The sequence below is a fragment of the Athene cunicularia genome (assembly GCF_003259725.1).
Source record: "Athene cunicularia isolate RWA chromosome 3 unlocalized genomic scaffold, athCun1 chr3_part1, whole genome shotgun sequence".
NCBI lineage: Eukaryota > Metazoa > Chordata > Aves > Strigiformes > Strigidae > Athene > Athene cunicularia.
Window position 1 is genome coordinate 123,344,813 of NW_020799097.1, and position 13,537 is coordinate 123,358,349.

Here is a 13,537-nt window from a genome sequence, read left to right on the forward strand (position 1 = left end):
TCTTTTGCTGACCAGTGTCATGTGATTTGGAGCACCAAATGTTGCTAGCTGCTCAAAGTGACCTTTCTGGAATAACCCCGTTGTCGTGAATGGATGTAAAATAGTTGAGTGAAAACGCAGGCTCTACAGGAAAAGTCTGTCATCCTCTGCTGGCACCCTGTCCTGAAGGTAGGTGGTCATCAATACCAGGCTTGCTCCCAGCGTTTCTGGCTGGCATACTAGGTGTAAATGCTGTGAGGCCTTTTATTTGTTTGTTTGTTTGGTTTTTTTTTTTGGGGGGGGGGGGGTATGTGGGCTCAAGTGTGAGCTAGTCAGCAGCTTGTTTGATTCAGACTGAACACAGTGCCTGGATGGAAGCGTTTAGTTAAAGATTGATGGTATACTCTGGTCCCTGCCAGTCAGGAGCCCTGTTCAGTTCATGAATAGGTAATAAATTAATCTCCTGACCTTGTTTCTTAATCCATGCTGCTGAATTCAGTCATAGTGACTTGACAGCCATCCATGGCATGTACATACATAAATGCTGAATTTTGGGCTCAAATCTCCTGTACTCGAAAGCAGAGTGGACTGAACCTTGCACTGCATTTCTGGCTGTGGTTTCAGGATTGGGAGTGTCCTATAATTTTGCTCTTCTAATTGAAGGTATATGGCAGTTGTCAGAGTAGGAGCGGTCAAAACCTCTTACTCTGGTCCCGTAATTATATTCCTGTTGGGAAGAGGATTTGTTTGATTCACACTCACATTGCAGCACTTTCCTTGTTTACCAGTAGAGTATGTTGTAGAAGATTTTGGATACGTGTCACACTGGCTCAAAACACTTGATCTCCTTCGATGTTGGCTATACAGCTATGTCAACCAGATATTTTTCTGTGCTGACCCTGTTTGTAGCACAATAATTGCGTAAATATGGTTTTAGAAGGCAGAAAAGTGTTCCTTATGGGAGAAGGGTTTTCTTTTTTATAGTACAGAGGTATTCGGGCTGGAGAAGTGCTTGTCTGGCTACATTAGATAGGGTGGGCATGTATGTGTTGGGGGAGCAATTGCACCAAAAGTTAATCAGAGTCCTAGATGTAGTCGTGCTTTTGCTGATTAGAGTGCTTTTGTCAGCCTGTTGGTTTACATATTCAGTATTCAGGGAGATAAGCATGGCGGTTTTGGCAGAAAAGCTTTTGTCGCTAAGTGCAGCTTTTCCATTTGTGGGTCTGTAACTTTTGCTGTAGTGGCTGAGGCGATGTGTTGTAGGCAAGTCAAGTCTATATTGTAGCATGAAAGTGAACAGCAGGGAAGGTAGAAAGAAGCTGAAGTTAAATAGACTCAAACCAGAAGTGATTTACAGAGTATTTTATTATTCAATGATAGTTGATAATATGAATAGCTACTAGAGAATGCTGTTTTGTGGATTGAGGTTTTTTGAGTGAGTGGGATTTAGCAAAAAATACTTTGTTAGATGCTTGCAAGATATGGGATTAGAGCACGTTGGTCGAGTGAGGTTCTTTGGAGGATAGTTTATTGGAGCTAGGACTTGAAGAGAAGATGGAAAAAACCCTCCAAAACCCAGGAAAACAATAAACAAAACACAAAACCCTGCCTAGCCAAAATTGTCTTTAAGTAGACCACCATCAATGGTGTTTTGTTTGCATTGTCAGTTGATTCATCTGCCTGGATGTGCTTAGCTGCTTGTATTTCAAGTATGTAATGTTTCTGCAACTATGTAACCCTTTGGACTTCATTACAAACACTTAAAAATACAATTTCCTGAGCTGGGATACCTATTTTCCTTACTTCATGAGCAAGGTGGGGGATAGAGATCAAATCTGAAGGGTCTGATTTGTTTTCTGTTAAAGACAAGTTTATATTCCTGGTAAGGTTTGGTAAGGTTTGCTGTTGGTACTGGTAGAGCTCAGGCCCTGCAGGAGTTTCTGTAAGCATAATGAGAGCAAATTCAGTAATCTGGTTTGAGCATCTCACCTTGTCCTGCTTGCCTCTTCAGTGCTCCTGCTTAATTGTCTGACAGTTTGTCTGAACAAGGTAGTGAGCAACTGGGAAAGTAGCAGCCATTGAGTTAGTTTCTCCCTCCCTTCTGCCAGCTTGTCCTCTGGGATGGTAACCCCTTGATCTGTGTCAACAACATGAATGTCTTAATTGTTCTTTGGGTCAGGGCAGGCATCTTTGGGTTAGCTCTAACTTGAAATGTTTCTGTCTAGCTGGTCGTCTTTGCCTAAGAAGCAATCAGCATGAGGCACCTAGGTGGAACGAACAGTGGGCTTTAGGTGTGGGAACTAGTGTGCCTATGTAGCCTTGCACATATGGCCCTCTTAACCATCAAGTCCACTGGGACATCATAAGAATATTAAACTAGTAGCAAAATTAGGCCTAGGGTTTCATGTGTTTGTAGTTCCTTTTTATGTGTTAAGATCATGCCTCTGATGGTTACAGATCTGCCTCAAAGTGCACACTTTCCCTGCCCTCAGTTCCTTCGGCTTTTAAGAGTATTAAATAGTAAAGTATTGATTTTAGAGTATTAAATAGCAAAGTATTTATTTTTAGAGTATTAAATAACAAAATATTAAATAGTAAAGACTTGATTTTAAAATCATACAAACTTGAGTGCTTCATCTGTATTTTCTTTGTCCTAAGACAAATTATTCATGTTAAATGGTAGAAGTGGTCCCTGAAGAATTCCAGCTCAGACACCTCAAGGCTCCTTTTGTCTTAAGTGTTAATATGTATACTCAGATTTTTGTCCAATGCTATCTTGGTACCTTTTCCACTTCTCTGAAGCAGCTGTAGTTCAGTACGATATTTTTACAAGAATAAATGTTACCTTAAACATGGTTTAACACAAGGTTCAGCTGGGAAAATGAGTAATGGTTCTTTTGTCATATCATGTAGCTGAACTATTTATTTGGTATGAGGTTAGGGAAAAAATCCAAAATGCATCACCCACCCATGGAGGCTTACTATAAAATAATTTTCTTCCTTTTAAAGAACTTGTTGCTCGTTTTCCTTCTTTAATGCACCTCTTGGGATAAACTGCTAATTTAAAAAATATGTCAGTTCCACCATTTCCCACTAATATATTTTTTCTTTGTTTGGCTTGATTTGCTTTTTCCCTGAGCCACTTTGAATACTCAACATGGCTATTCAACATGGAAGAAAATAAATGCACATAGGTATTTGAGTTGCCATATTTAGATTGCTGCTGTATTTCAAGGCTAGTGGAAGATGACTCTGAACTTCTGTTGTACAGGGGTCTCAACCCTTAGCTAATGTCGCAGGTAGGTGCTCTTTTGAATTTAAGAAAGAAAATGTAACGTGCTACTAAGGAAGTCAAAATCTTGTGATGGCAACTGGGAGAGTTCCTTGTGTAGGAAACAGGAGTTGATGACTATTCATGTATGGGAAACCAGAGTTATGGACTGTTCAGTCCATACTGCTATTTCCATCTTCATGCTCAGATTTTAATAGTAATTTGGTTTCAGAGTTAGGAATGTCGCTTTCAGAACTCCACAAAAAGCTGAATGCATTGGCTGTCCATGCACAGCTTCCTAGGGGATGTTTTTCCTTAAACTCTGGTATAATGTCTTCTGTGCTGGAGTGGTGGGTGGCCTGATCTTATCCCTAGGACACAGCCTAGGCTTGAATGGCCCACAGAGATGAGGTGGTAAACTTGGGCTGGAGAGGAGGAGGAGTATCGCTTGCTATACACTTTGTAAGGATTTGGTATATTCAAGTGGCTTGCTCTTTTGTCCTCTTTTTCACCTTCAAAAGAATGAGTTAAAGCCACATATAAAGACCATCTCTATTTTTATGTAGAAAATGTTCTTAGCTTGTTCTTGCATTGGGTAGAGGTTCTGTTTAATTGGCATTGTAGTGTTAAAATATTTTTAACATCTGTAGTGATGAATAGAAGTTGAATAGTTAAAGAGGAGAAGATAATAGTCAAACTGTAAAACAAGACATTGTGGTAACACCTAACTTCAACACCTGCTATTTGTGTGTGTTAGGGACATATTTGTTTAATGTAACTTCAGCAAAGAGCTGGGAGAGATGCAGCTCAAATTCCCTGAAGTTTATGGGGGAAAATAAGTAAAAACTGCTTTTTAACAGAGAAATGATCTAAAGATTTTTTCAGTTTTTCAGATGGGTAGTGCAGAGACCCAGAAGGCCCAAAAGTAGGCTCTTAGAGTGTTTCATTTGTTCTTTTTCTAGTGTGATAATGTTTAGGCAAATTGTGTTGGTAGAGCTGATACTTAAGGCAAGGACTGCTTCCTGCTCCAGTCTGCTGTCACTGCACCCCTTAGCATTAAACCATTCTGTGTTTTTTATATACATAGAAATAAACTGTACATATATAATGGTGCACTTCATACCTTGGGATTAGCAGACCAAGTTTAAGACAAATACTACTGTAATGCCTATTAGTCTGAAGAGAGTTGATCACCCCTTTGTGTTTAGATGACTTTCAGGCCAAGTCATCTCTTGATTCCTGTGGTAGGTGGATCCATTATACTGGATCTGTTCTTTGATATTTTTTTTAATAAGGTAATTACTATGCTGCTTATAGCCCACATCAATTGTTTTAGCATTCATTTGGTGCTGTATGTGGTGGATGTGAAATATCATTCCAGTAGAGCTTTCCCTTTTGGTGCAGTATGAACTGTTGCCTGTTGGTTAAGGTTTCTGTAAACTACCCAAGGTTGTTTCAGAGGACTGGAGAATGAAACATGGTGAGGGTAGCAGCTGGATGATTTTTTTCTTATGTTTTTTGAAAGAAGTGATGCATTAAATAGTTGATGTGGTCAGCCACCTGCTGAAGTTGAGGAACTCACCTTGATCATGCAAACAGATAAATGCATGGGTAGCTTTTATTTTTATCTTTTTTCTTGTGTGTGTGTATTTTTACAGTCAGTACTGTGGCCAGTGTATTTGTGGTGTTTGAGGCTTTCTGAGCAGCAGATGTGAACATAGAGCAGGTCCTTGTATCTCTTACTGATGGCTGAAAAAGGCTAGGATGCTGTAGTAAAATGTGGGGGCTTACAAGACACTTACAAGCCACTTGTGACTTAGGTATAGCAACTGCTTTTGAATTTCTATGCTAATATATATACAGTATTTAATTTTTATCCTCATTGAAGTAACTATTAATATTTTACTGTTCTGAGATATGCATAGTTTGCAAGGGAAACCCCTACCTTTGGAGAGGGAAAGTGTTACAAGCATTTTTCCTGCAGTCTATTAACTTTGGGGAGGAGCTCATTTAAGTTGGCAGTGTCTAAACAGGAGCAGAGTTAGAAGCCTGATCCAGAAGACATGCGAATACTTAACCCCTTTACCCTAAAGCTAAGAGGGATCGGTTGCAGGGAGAAGTGAAGAGCTTATTTATCATCGGTAAGCATGTGTAGCAAATAAATGTCTGGTGTCTTTCAGTCTCTTAGAGCCCATGATAGTAAGTATTGTAGGCATACTGATATTATTTTATAGCTATTAATGAGGAGGATTAACAGTCAGATTTATCTGCCTGTTTTGTTATACAGATCAAAACCTCAGTCATCAAGAAATAGCATTTTTAAAGATCTAGAGAGTGTTTGGCTTATATGTAGAGTTGGGGCAGCATGGGAAGTTTCTTGCCTTGCTCTGAGCAGATGTCAAAATCAGCTATTTTCTCCTGCTCTCCAGTTTGTCAAGGCATGGCTGGGGCTGTGATACTTCTGTGCCAGCACCTTGTACTGGCCTTAAAGACAGGAGCGGTGTGTTCCCTCCTGAGCCCCTGGGAGATCTGGGGAAGGATGTATAAGCCCTCCCACATATAATAGCAAAAAACCTAAGAAAGCTAGAATTGCACTCCACTCTCCTGCTCAACTAGGAGTTCAGTGTATGAGTGGTGATGGAGAGAGGAGCCTGTGTACTGGGATGATGGCTGATGTCTCCGAAGTCCCAGATGTGTTAGTCTTGTCTCTTTTTTTTTTTCTTATTTTAATAAAGGTAAGGAACTCACAGGTGTGCTGATACTTAATTTTCTGATGATTGGAGGCTGCTACAGAAATGCGAATTAGTATTCAGTTACTAATCAAATCTTATTCTACACCAAGGCAGGTAAACTAATGTGCCAACAAGTTTGAAGGTGGGTGAAAAAATTGATGGTGCAGCGTGAGTTTCCTGAGTTCATGCTTTCCATTTCTTCTGCTTCCACTGTGTCAGATGTTTAGAAGTGTCACTGTGACCAAGGATCACATACAGAGCTTACCTGAGACACAAGCCTGATGTTGAGGAGGAAGGCATAGTGATTTGGAGTATGAGGGGGTATAGCATCTGTTTGTAACCTTTGTCACAAGTGGAACAGATTATAAAACGGCAAGTGCTGATCTCTACCAATCGGCATATGCTCAATTCAGTATTGCACAAGGCACACCAATTAGATTTAATATAATTGTTCCCTCAGAAAGATCACCTTGATTTATTTTTTTTTTCAGATGTGTAAAGTAGAAATTATCGGAGGCTCTCTGTTTATTCTTCAAAGACTAAGTGCTGTATTTCTAGCTCTTGGCAGACATTGTCCACAAGTACTTCATGTTCCATTGGGTGTATGCCAAATTTAATGTACTGTGTGTACTGAAAGCATCAAAACCAGACTTACTTTAATTTTAGATTTTACAGCTACCATTATTGATTTTTCTTAGAGCTGTTCCATCCAATCTGCTATCATTTTAATTTCTTTTCCCTGCAGGAATCTGGGGAAGGATCTTGACAGTCTTTATTTGTGTGGCTAGGGACTGTTTATGTGAGTGAGAGCTGTAGATCAGACGTCTCTGCAGTGGCCAAACTCTCCTTTTATAGAAGCTAAATCAGCACACTGCATTATTTTTGAACTCCTGTCTTTAACACTGACTGATATGCTGTGACTAAGGATAGTGCTGTAAACGGAGTCCATCAACTGTCTTTCAAGAAACTTGAGTTTTATAAAAACCTGCGATGGGAAAGGATTGTTACAATCAACTGAACATACCAAAACCTGTGAATTTTCGTTCTGTAGTGCTTGTATGATGTATGACTAGAAGTCTCCCCATAAGACCTTGGACTCTGAAGAGACAAAAAAGTGAAGAGGTAGGGGGGAGAAACAGCACAAGTAGGAGTTACAGTAGGTAGACAAAGAAAGGAAGGAAATAACTGAGGGAAAGAATAGTATAGTGCAAAACAGGCAACCAACATGGGCTGGAGCATTCATAATGCTACAGTCATTAGGTCTGCTGATCCCTGCCTGACAGCTGTGTCTGTTGGCCTCGTATTTTGGCTGTTCATCTTTTATTTTCAACCCTCAGGTCCAAGTAGTTGTGCATAAGCATGGCTTCTGCCCAGGTGGCTCATAGCCCTCAGCATGGAGCAGGATTCCCTTCCATTGTGGTGGTGTGGAAGAGCATGGCACTTGAAGCCTGTTTTTTTTCCCCCTCTACCTCTTTTATTCCTTCTGCTGAGCCTCATTAAATGATAGTTTGTTTTGGTTTCTGCTTTGAAACTTTACTTTCTGCTAGTGTTGCTAGAATAAAGTTGTTTGGCTCTTCAAAGACATGCATCTTGAGTGGGGAAGAGAGGTGTCTCTTGATACAGAGACACTTAATCCCTCCAATTTCTCCAATAGGATTTCCCTATTAGTAGTCATCACTGTAATTGAAGTATGTGGGAATTGGTAACTAGTCTTTATTGTAGACTTAACCATGGTACTCAGTGGTTTTTGTAGGCCCAACTCTTATGCCAAAGGATTGAGCATGGTTTTAAGTCTAACTTGAGTTGCCAAGTCCTCAGCTGTAGTTAATAATTCACACTTTACTTTGCTTAAGGGTTGTGATCAGTCTTCTGAAGCATTACTTAAGCTTTGGCAATCTTCAGATACTCTTCCACAGTCTTCAGAGACCATATTTTCTGTCCTCCATGTGTCTTGTCATTCCAACTTAGCACGCATGTGCTGGAGTCTCTATTGGGGCTTGTTCAATTTTTGCAGTTTACCTTTGCCAGGCAGTGCTAGAAGATGCTTTCCCAGCATGAGATCAAATGACCGATTTGGAAGAATTATTGCTAGAAGAGGTCTTGCAACTGGACCCTAAGATGTGTTAATATACCCCCAGTTTTATTGTAGCAACTGGTTATGGAAACAACTAGCAGACAAACTGTGCCTCATTTTTGCCTCCCAAAAGTGTTTTGGTAACTTTTATCTTGGTGTTGTTCCTCATAAGAAAAATTGGTGCTGTATCATGCTGCAGAATGAAGTAGGCTAACAGTGCTGCTTCTTCCTCTTGTCTCAAGTCCGTCCTAGGCCCCCAAGCATAACAAAAAATGTAATAGAAAAATTGTCCTATGGAGAAATGTACATAAAGTGACTAAACCTGATGAAGACAGAATAAAAAGTTCTTGCAAGTGTGCTTTTTGTAACTGAGACAGAATTTGAAATTTTTAGTTTATTGCTGTTACTGTGCTTGTTTTCAAGCTTAATTTTCAAACATCCTTCATATAAGCTTAGTATTAACTTAGTATGCATGCTAATAAGATTACTGCTGTACTAAGCTGTCTTGCTGATGAATGTAGCTTTTGTTACCTAAAGGAACAAAGTAAGTTGAATAGAAGAGTGAGTATAAAGAAAACAAAATTAGCTCCAAAGTTAAGAATAGGAGTAGTTGTGCTCCCTTGTTTTTCAAGATTAAACACAGCTTTTAAGTACTGCTCAGGAGCAAACTATTTCCTGTCATGTCACTATTAATTCATCCATGCATTTAAAAATACATAATTTTGCTCTTTCTGGAAATGAACACAAAGTCTGCTACATGAAAGGTGGTCCTGGCTCTCTGTTCCTGTCCTGGTTCAGATGCACACATGGAACCTGGTAAAACCTATTGAGAAACAGATTGGGGCATGAATCTGTGGACACCATGGTTGTGCAGAAACCTTATGTTGTTTAAATGCAGGGCAGCAGGCAAGACTGCTGCTTTTGCAGGGAGTGATATTTTACGCTGCCTTAAAATTTTTTAACCACAGAATGCACTCCTGCTGCATGTTAGTGGTTACAACTAAGTGCAGGCATTCCCGCAGGTCTTGAGAATAGGTGATAAATAGTTCTGTGATGCAGTGCTAATGTCTTTGCATGGAAAGCTCCTGTCTCTGCACTAGTGGCCAGATTTGTCAGTGAATAGAATAATTTATTTTGTAAGACAACTCTGGAGATAATCTGGTCCAGCTCCCCCTGCTCAAAATAGTTTGAAGTAAAAGCCAACTATTTCATCTCTTTATTTTGCACGGTCTTGAATAGCATAAAGCCAGGGTGCCTGCTGACGATACTTGTCCGATGCTTACCTGCAACTGTCAATCTTCTGTAAATATAAAACTTGGACTTATCCAGAATAATTGCAGAATATGTTCTTAAATTTCAGTAAAACTTGAGTGTGTTGAAACCAACTGTCTGGTAACTGAATTCCTTGTATAATTTTGAACAACTGAGTACTCAAGTTGCTCTGTACTAGGTATCCTGTCTGGACACAAGAGTATATGCTGTATTCAAAGACATGGTATTTGTGCCTTTCTCAGAATGCGTTTATTCCAGCAGATGCTGAGCCAACCTTGATAAACCTCTACAAAAGCATTCTTTGCAGTGGCTGTGAGCAACAGGTAGACTTACTGCCTCTTCCTCTCCAAGCTGATAGTTCTCAATTGCTGATGCTAGCTGTTTGGTGCTGATGTGGATGGGGCTTAACCATATGGTCTCGCTCTGACTTTCTCTCGCAGTGTTGAAAAATGTCCTGTCTGCACTAGCAGCTAACTGATCTGAATCCATTGTTGACAGCCACCATCATCAACAGGTCATTTCCCCTCTGCGAGTGTGGCTTTTGATTATGTATCGTAAATCCAAGTGGAAGTGCGGTTACAATCTCGTGGTTCTTGGACACGGTGAGTCTACATCTACACAGTTGCTTTAAGAGAACAAACTTTTCTACTTGCACCTGAACTTCTCTAGATGAAAAATTTGAAGAAAAAAATTCAGTAATTACTTATACAATTCCCTTAAATAGACCTTTTTATTTACCTCTTTAAGATTTTGATTGTGATTAGTTGCTAGAAGTGTAGAACAATGCAAACTGTTAGTGTTGTCTCGCAGTTACTTTCTTTAATGGTATTTGTTCTCTAAACACGTCTTTTTTTTTAATGTAAGTGGAGAGTGCTTTAAGTTGTTCATCGGACAGCATCTCTCTACAGCAATCATCCCCTGCTTTTATAAAACTGCAGATGATTATATTAGAGAGATGCCTCCTAAGCTGTACCAAATTGTACTTTTTCATGCTCTAATGTTGGATTTCTACTGAAGGTTTTTTCCAGAGGCTCTGAGCTGATATAATATTTACTGCCTGCTGAGAGTGATGCCTTCTCCCTCTCACCTCCCTGGCCTGTGCACACACATAGTCCCCCCCTGCCCCGTATCTGACTCGTGCACCCCTGCACCCTTCTTTGCTCCAGACCTACTGACCAGAGTTTTTCCACAAGCTGACTTTTCTCACCAACTTGAGAGAAACAAATTTAATTGCGGGAGTTTTCTAAGAGGTTCAGGGAGCTGTGTCTTAAGTTTTGTCATTAGACTGACTATAATACTCTTCTGATGTGGTAGGCTTAAAATTCTTGGATTGCTTTCCGTAGCTTTGTCTGTGAATGTATCTGCAGCTTGTTCTTTTTTCCTTAGCCCTCTGGTTTGAGGACAGCAGCTTCTGCCTCCTCTGGCTATTGCTTGAACCAAAGTAGTAATGTGGTGTTGTGAGAACATCAACTTTTCCTTGCTTGGACTGGTTTTCATACCAAATTAATGCTAGTGAAATTGAGAGCACAACCTCAAGTACAATGGGTGTGATTAATAGTGAGAAAGAAGATTCTTGGCATATAACTTGTAAAATAAAACTGTAAACATTTTAAGTCTTGGGATTGGAGCAAACAGGCATGAGATGCTAATCATAATAATGTTTTTCATGATCAAAGGTATCAGTACTTCAATGGCTGCTATTTTTGTTTCAACTGCCAAAGTCCTAAAACTGTTTATGAGCAGTCAGTATTGGTGGTTAACAGCCTGAAACATTTTAAGTATAGAAAACACCACTGCATTATTTATTTCACATGACTTTGCTGACTTGAATTCATTCTGCATATTTATTTTAGTTTCTGATCAGCTGTGTATTCCACTGTGCCTCGTGATTTTCTGTCAAGTTTCTATCATGAGTGAATTCTTATTTCAAAATTACTTAACTCTGCCAGTGCATTTCAAGGTGAAGCTCAACAGATAGTACAGTATGGTCTGGAGCTTTAATAGTAGTATAGCTGTTAAACTTTGGTTTATCAACTTGAGTCTCATCTGTTAGGAGGAAGTATCCATCTAATGAAATATGGTGGGTCAGAGAGGAGTTACTGTGTTTCAATTACTTATGTATAAGCCAAAATACTTGCAACAAACTCTTAGAGTGTAATTCTTAGAGTTGTGGAATGCTGTTGAAGCTGGTGGCTTGAGAAGCTGGAAGGTACCTGGCATTTGAGTGTTTCACCTCTTCAGACAAACACTACACAACTTATACTATAACTGACATCAAGCATTGTGTCAGACAGCACTGTAATTATTCTGAAAGTCTGGGGCTCATCCAAAATCAGAATGGTAAATTAAATTACACATCCAGCCCAGATCTGCTCTAGTACAGTCTTGCTTATGCTGGCCGATAGCAATCTTGCTTATGCTGGTTAATTCAGTTGCCTTCAATGCAGTTGAATCCTTCCTTGCACCTGTGTAATTGGGCTCAGGTATCAGGTTTGGTGAGGTGACCTGGCAGATGAACAAAACCACAATTTGGACTTTAGTTTCCTTTCTTTACTAAGTATGCTTTTTTTTTTTATAATTTTACTGTATACCTAGAAGCAAAGTCCTGCTGCTTAATACAATTGATCATCTTTAAACAGATGAGCTACAAACCTCAGTTTTATTGTTGTGAAACATTTTGAAGGCTTAATGTAATAATAAAAAGAGAGAGAGAACTCAGTCTGTTGCTACATTACTATGCCAGGAAATAATCCTTCCTCCCTGACCAGTTCCTCAGCTGTTCTAGCCATGGTATGATGTAGTTTTATTTTTTTAACAATGTCTTTATTTGGATTATCCTTCTAACTAAGGGTTTTGGCATGCTTTAAAAAGACACTTAAGCAAGAGGATCTTGTTGCAGTATTCCAATCTGGGCTAAATTTAGAGGCTGTAAGTTTTTTATCTTTTTTTTTTTAGTTGAATTAGTGATTCTTAATTTGTGCCATGGTAAAAACTGTCTTTTGAGCATGTTGAGTTTGCAAGCAGTTATTTGAAAGGCTCAAGTTTTGTCAAAGGATACAGTGTTCCCTGTTCTGGAGCTGTTTTAGATTAGTCTGTGCATTTCTGGTTGGAAAGAGATTCCATGTTGCTTCCAATTAACAAGAAAGCTTTTCTTACAATCTTTGATTTTGGTTGGCTGCCACTTCACTGGGAGTTTCAATTATAGCATTTCAGTGCTCTTTTGTGTTAGGTCTCCTGCTATCTTTGCTTAACTTTTGTCTTTACCTGCAAAAATAAAGGTCCAGAAGTCTTGCTGCTTCAGTGTATACATCTGTAGTGGTACTGGTTTTGGGGGGGCAGGATTCCAGCCTTTTTATCCAATTCTTACGGTATTTTCGGTAGACTTCTATATCAGAAGTTAAGGAATAAGCACCATGCTATAACTTTGGGAAACACAGATAATAAATCTGTTAATTAAAAATTGCTAAGTAACATGTGAGGATGTTGGGATGGAAATAAGTCGTCTTTTAATTGTATTAACATTTTAATTTTGCTGAGTGAGGGAGGGTGACCTGAAAAGACAGATCTAGATAGAAAAAGAAGGCCAGTAATTCCTAGATTTGCATTCCTTAATGCTAGGCTTAGTCCTGTTCTTAAAAGAAGGACCTAGGACATGTAAAACATACAGTTAGGCTCACAGTTGCACTTTTGAAAATCCTAATCCAGCAAATACAAGCATGCTTAGTTTTAATACCAGAAGCAGTAGAACGTAGTGCTCTGTTGCAAAACTAGGAACGTGCAGTTATTCTCAGAAGTGGTGCTTTGCTCCACAGGTGCTGAGCTCTAGCTCACGGTGCTTGTTGGGTGAGTTTCAAGACTGAAGCTTTGTGTCAACAGTTGCACTCCACCTTTTTGACTATGATGCTTGTATCCTTCTCTGAAGTAATTTTAAAAACTTATTTTTAATGAGATCAGTAGTATAACTTAGATTTTTAAATATGATGAAAATTTATATAGCTGTATATCTAATGTTACAAGTTCTTTCCCACCATGTTACTAAGCTATACAGTCAAAATAAAAAGCTTAGGTCACAGATTGGTTTTAAAGTGAAAACTTTTTTAGAAAATAAAGGGGTTTGTGTTTGCCTGGTTTTATTGTTTTTTAATTTTGTATTTGCCTGGTTTTGTCAGGTTTCTTTTTACTTTTTCTGCAATTAAAATGAAATGCCTC

General features: G+C 39.1%; 1 protein-coding gene across 1 annotated transcript in view; it reads left to right on the forward strand.

The window, feature by feature from the left end:
- The first annotated feature begins 9,595 nt into the window (after positions 1-9,595).
- Positions 9,596-13,537, forward strand: part of PELI1 (pellino E3 ubiquitin protein ligase 1) — a 32,350-nt gene continuing 28,408 nt past the window's right edge. Inside the window, exons 1-2 of the mRNA XM_026845702.1 lie at positions 9,596-9,651; positions 9,769-9,930. Of these exons, the coding sequence (XP_026701503.1) occupies positions 9,876-9,930 (55 nt within the window). The 5' untranslated portion in view covers positions 9,596-9,651; positions 9,769-9,875. The remainder of the gene's footprint in view (positions 9,652-9,768; positions 9,931-13,537) is intronic.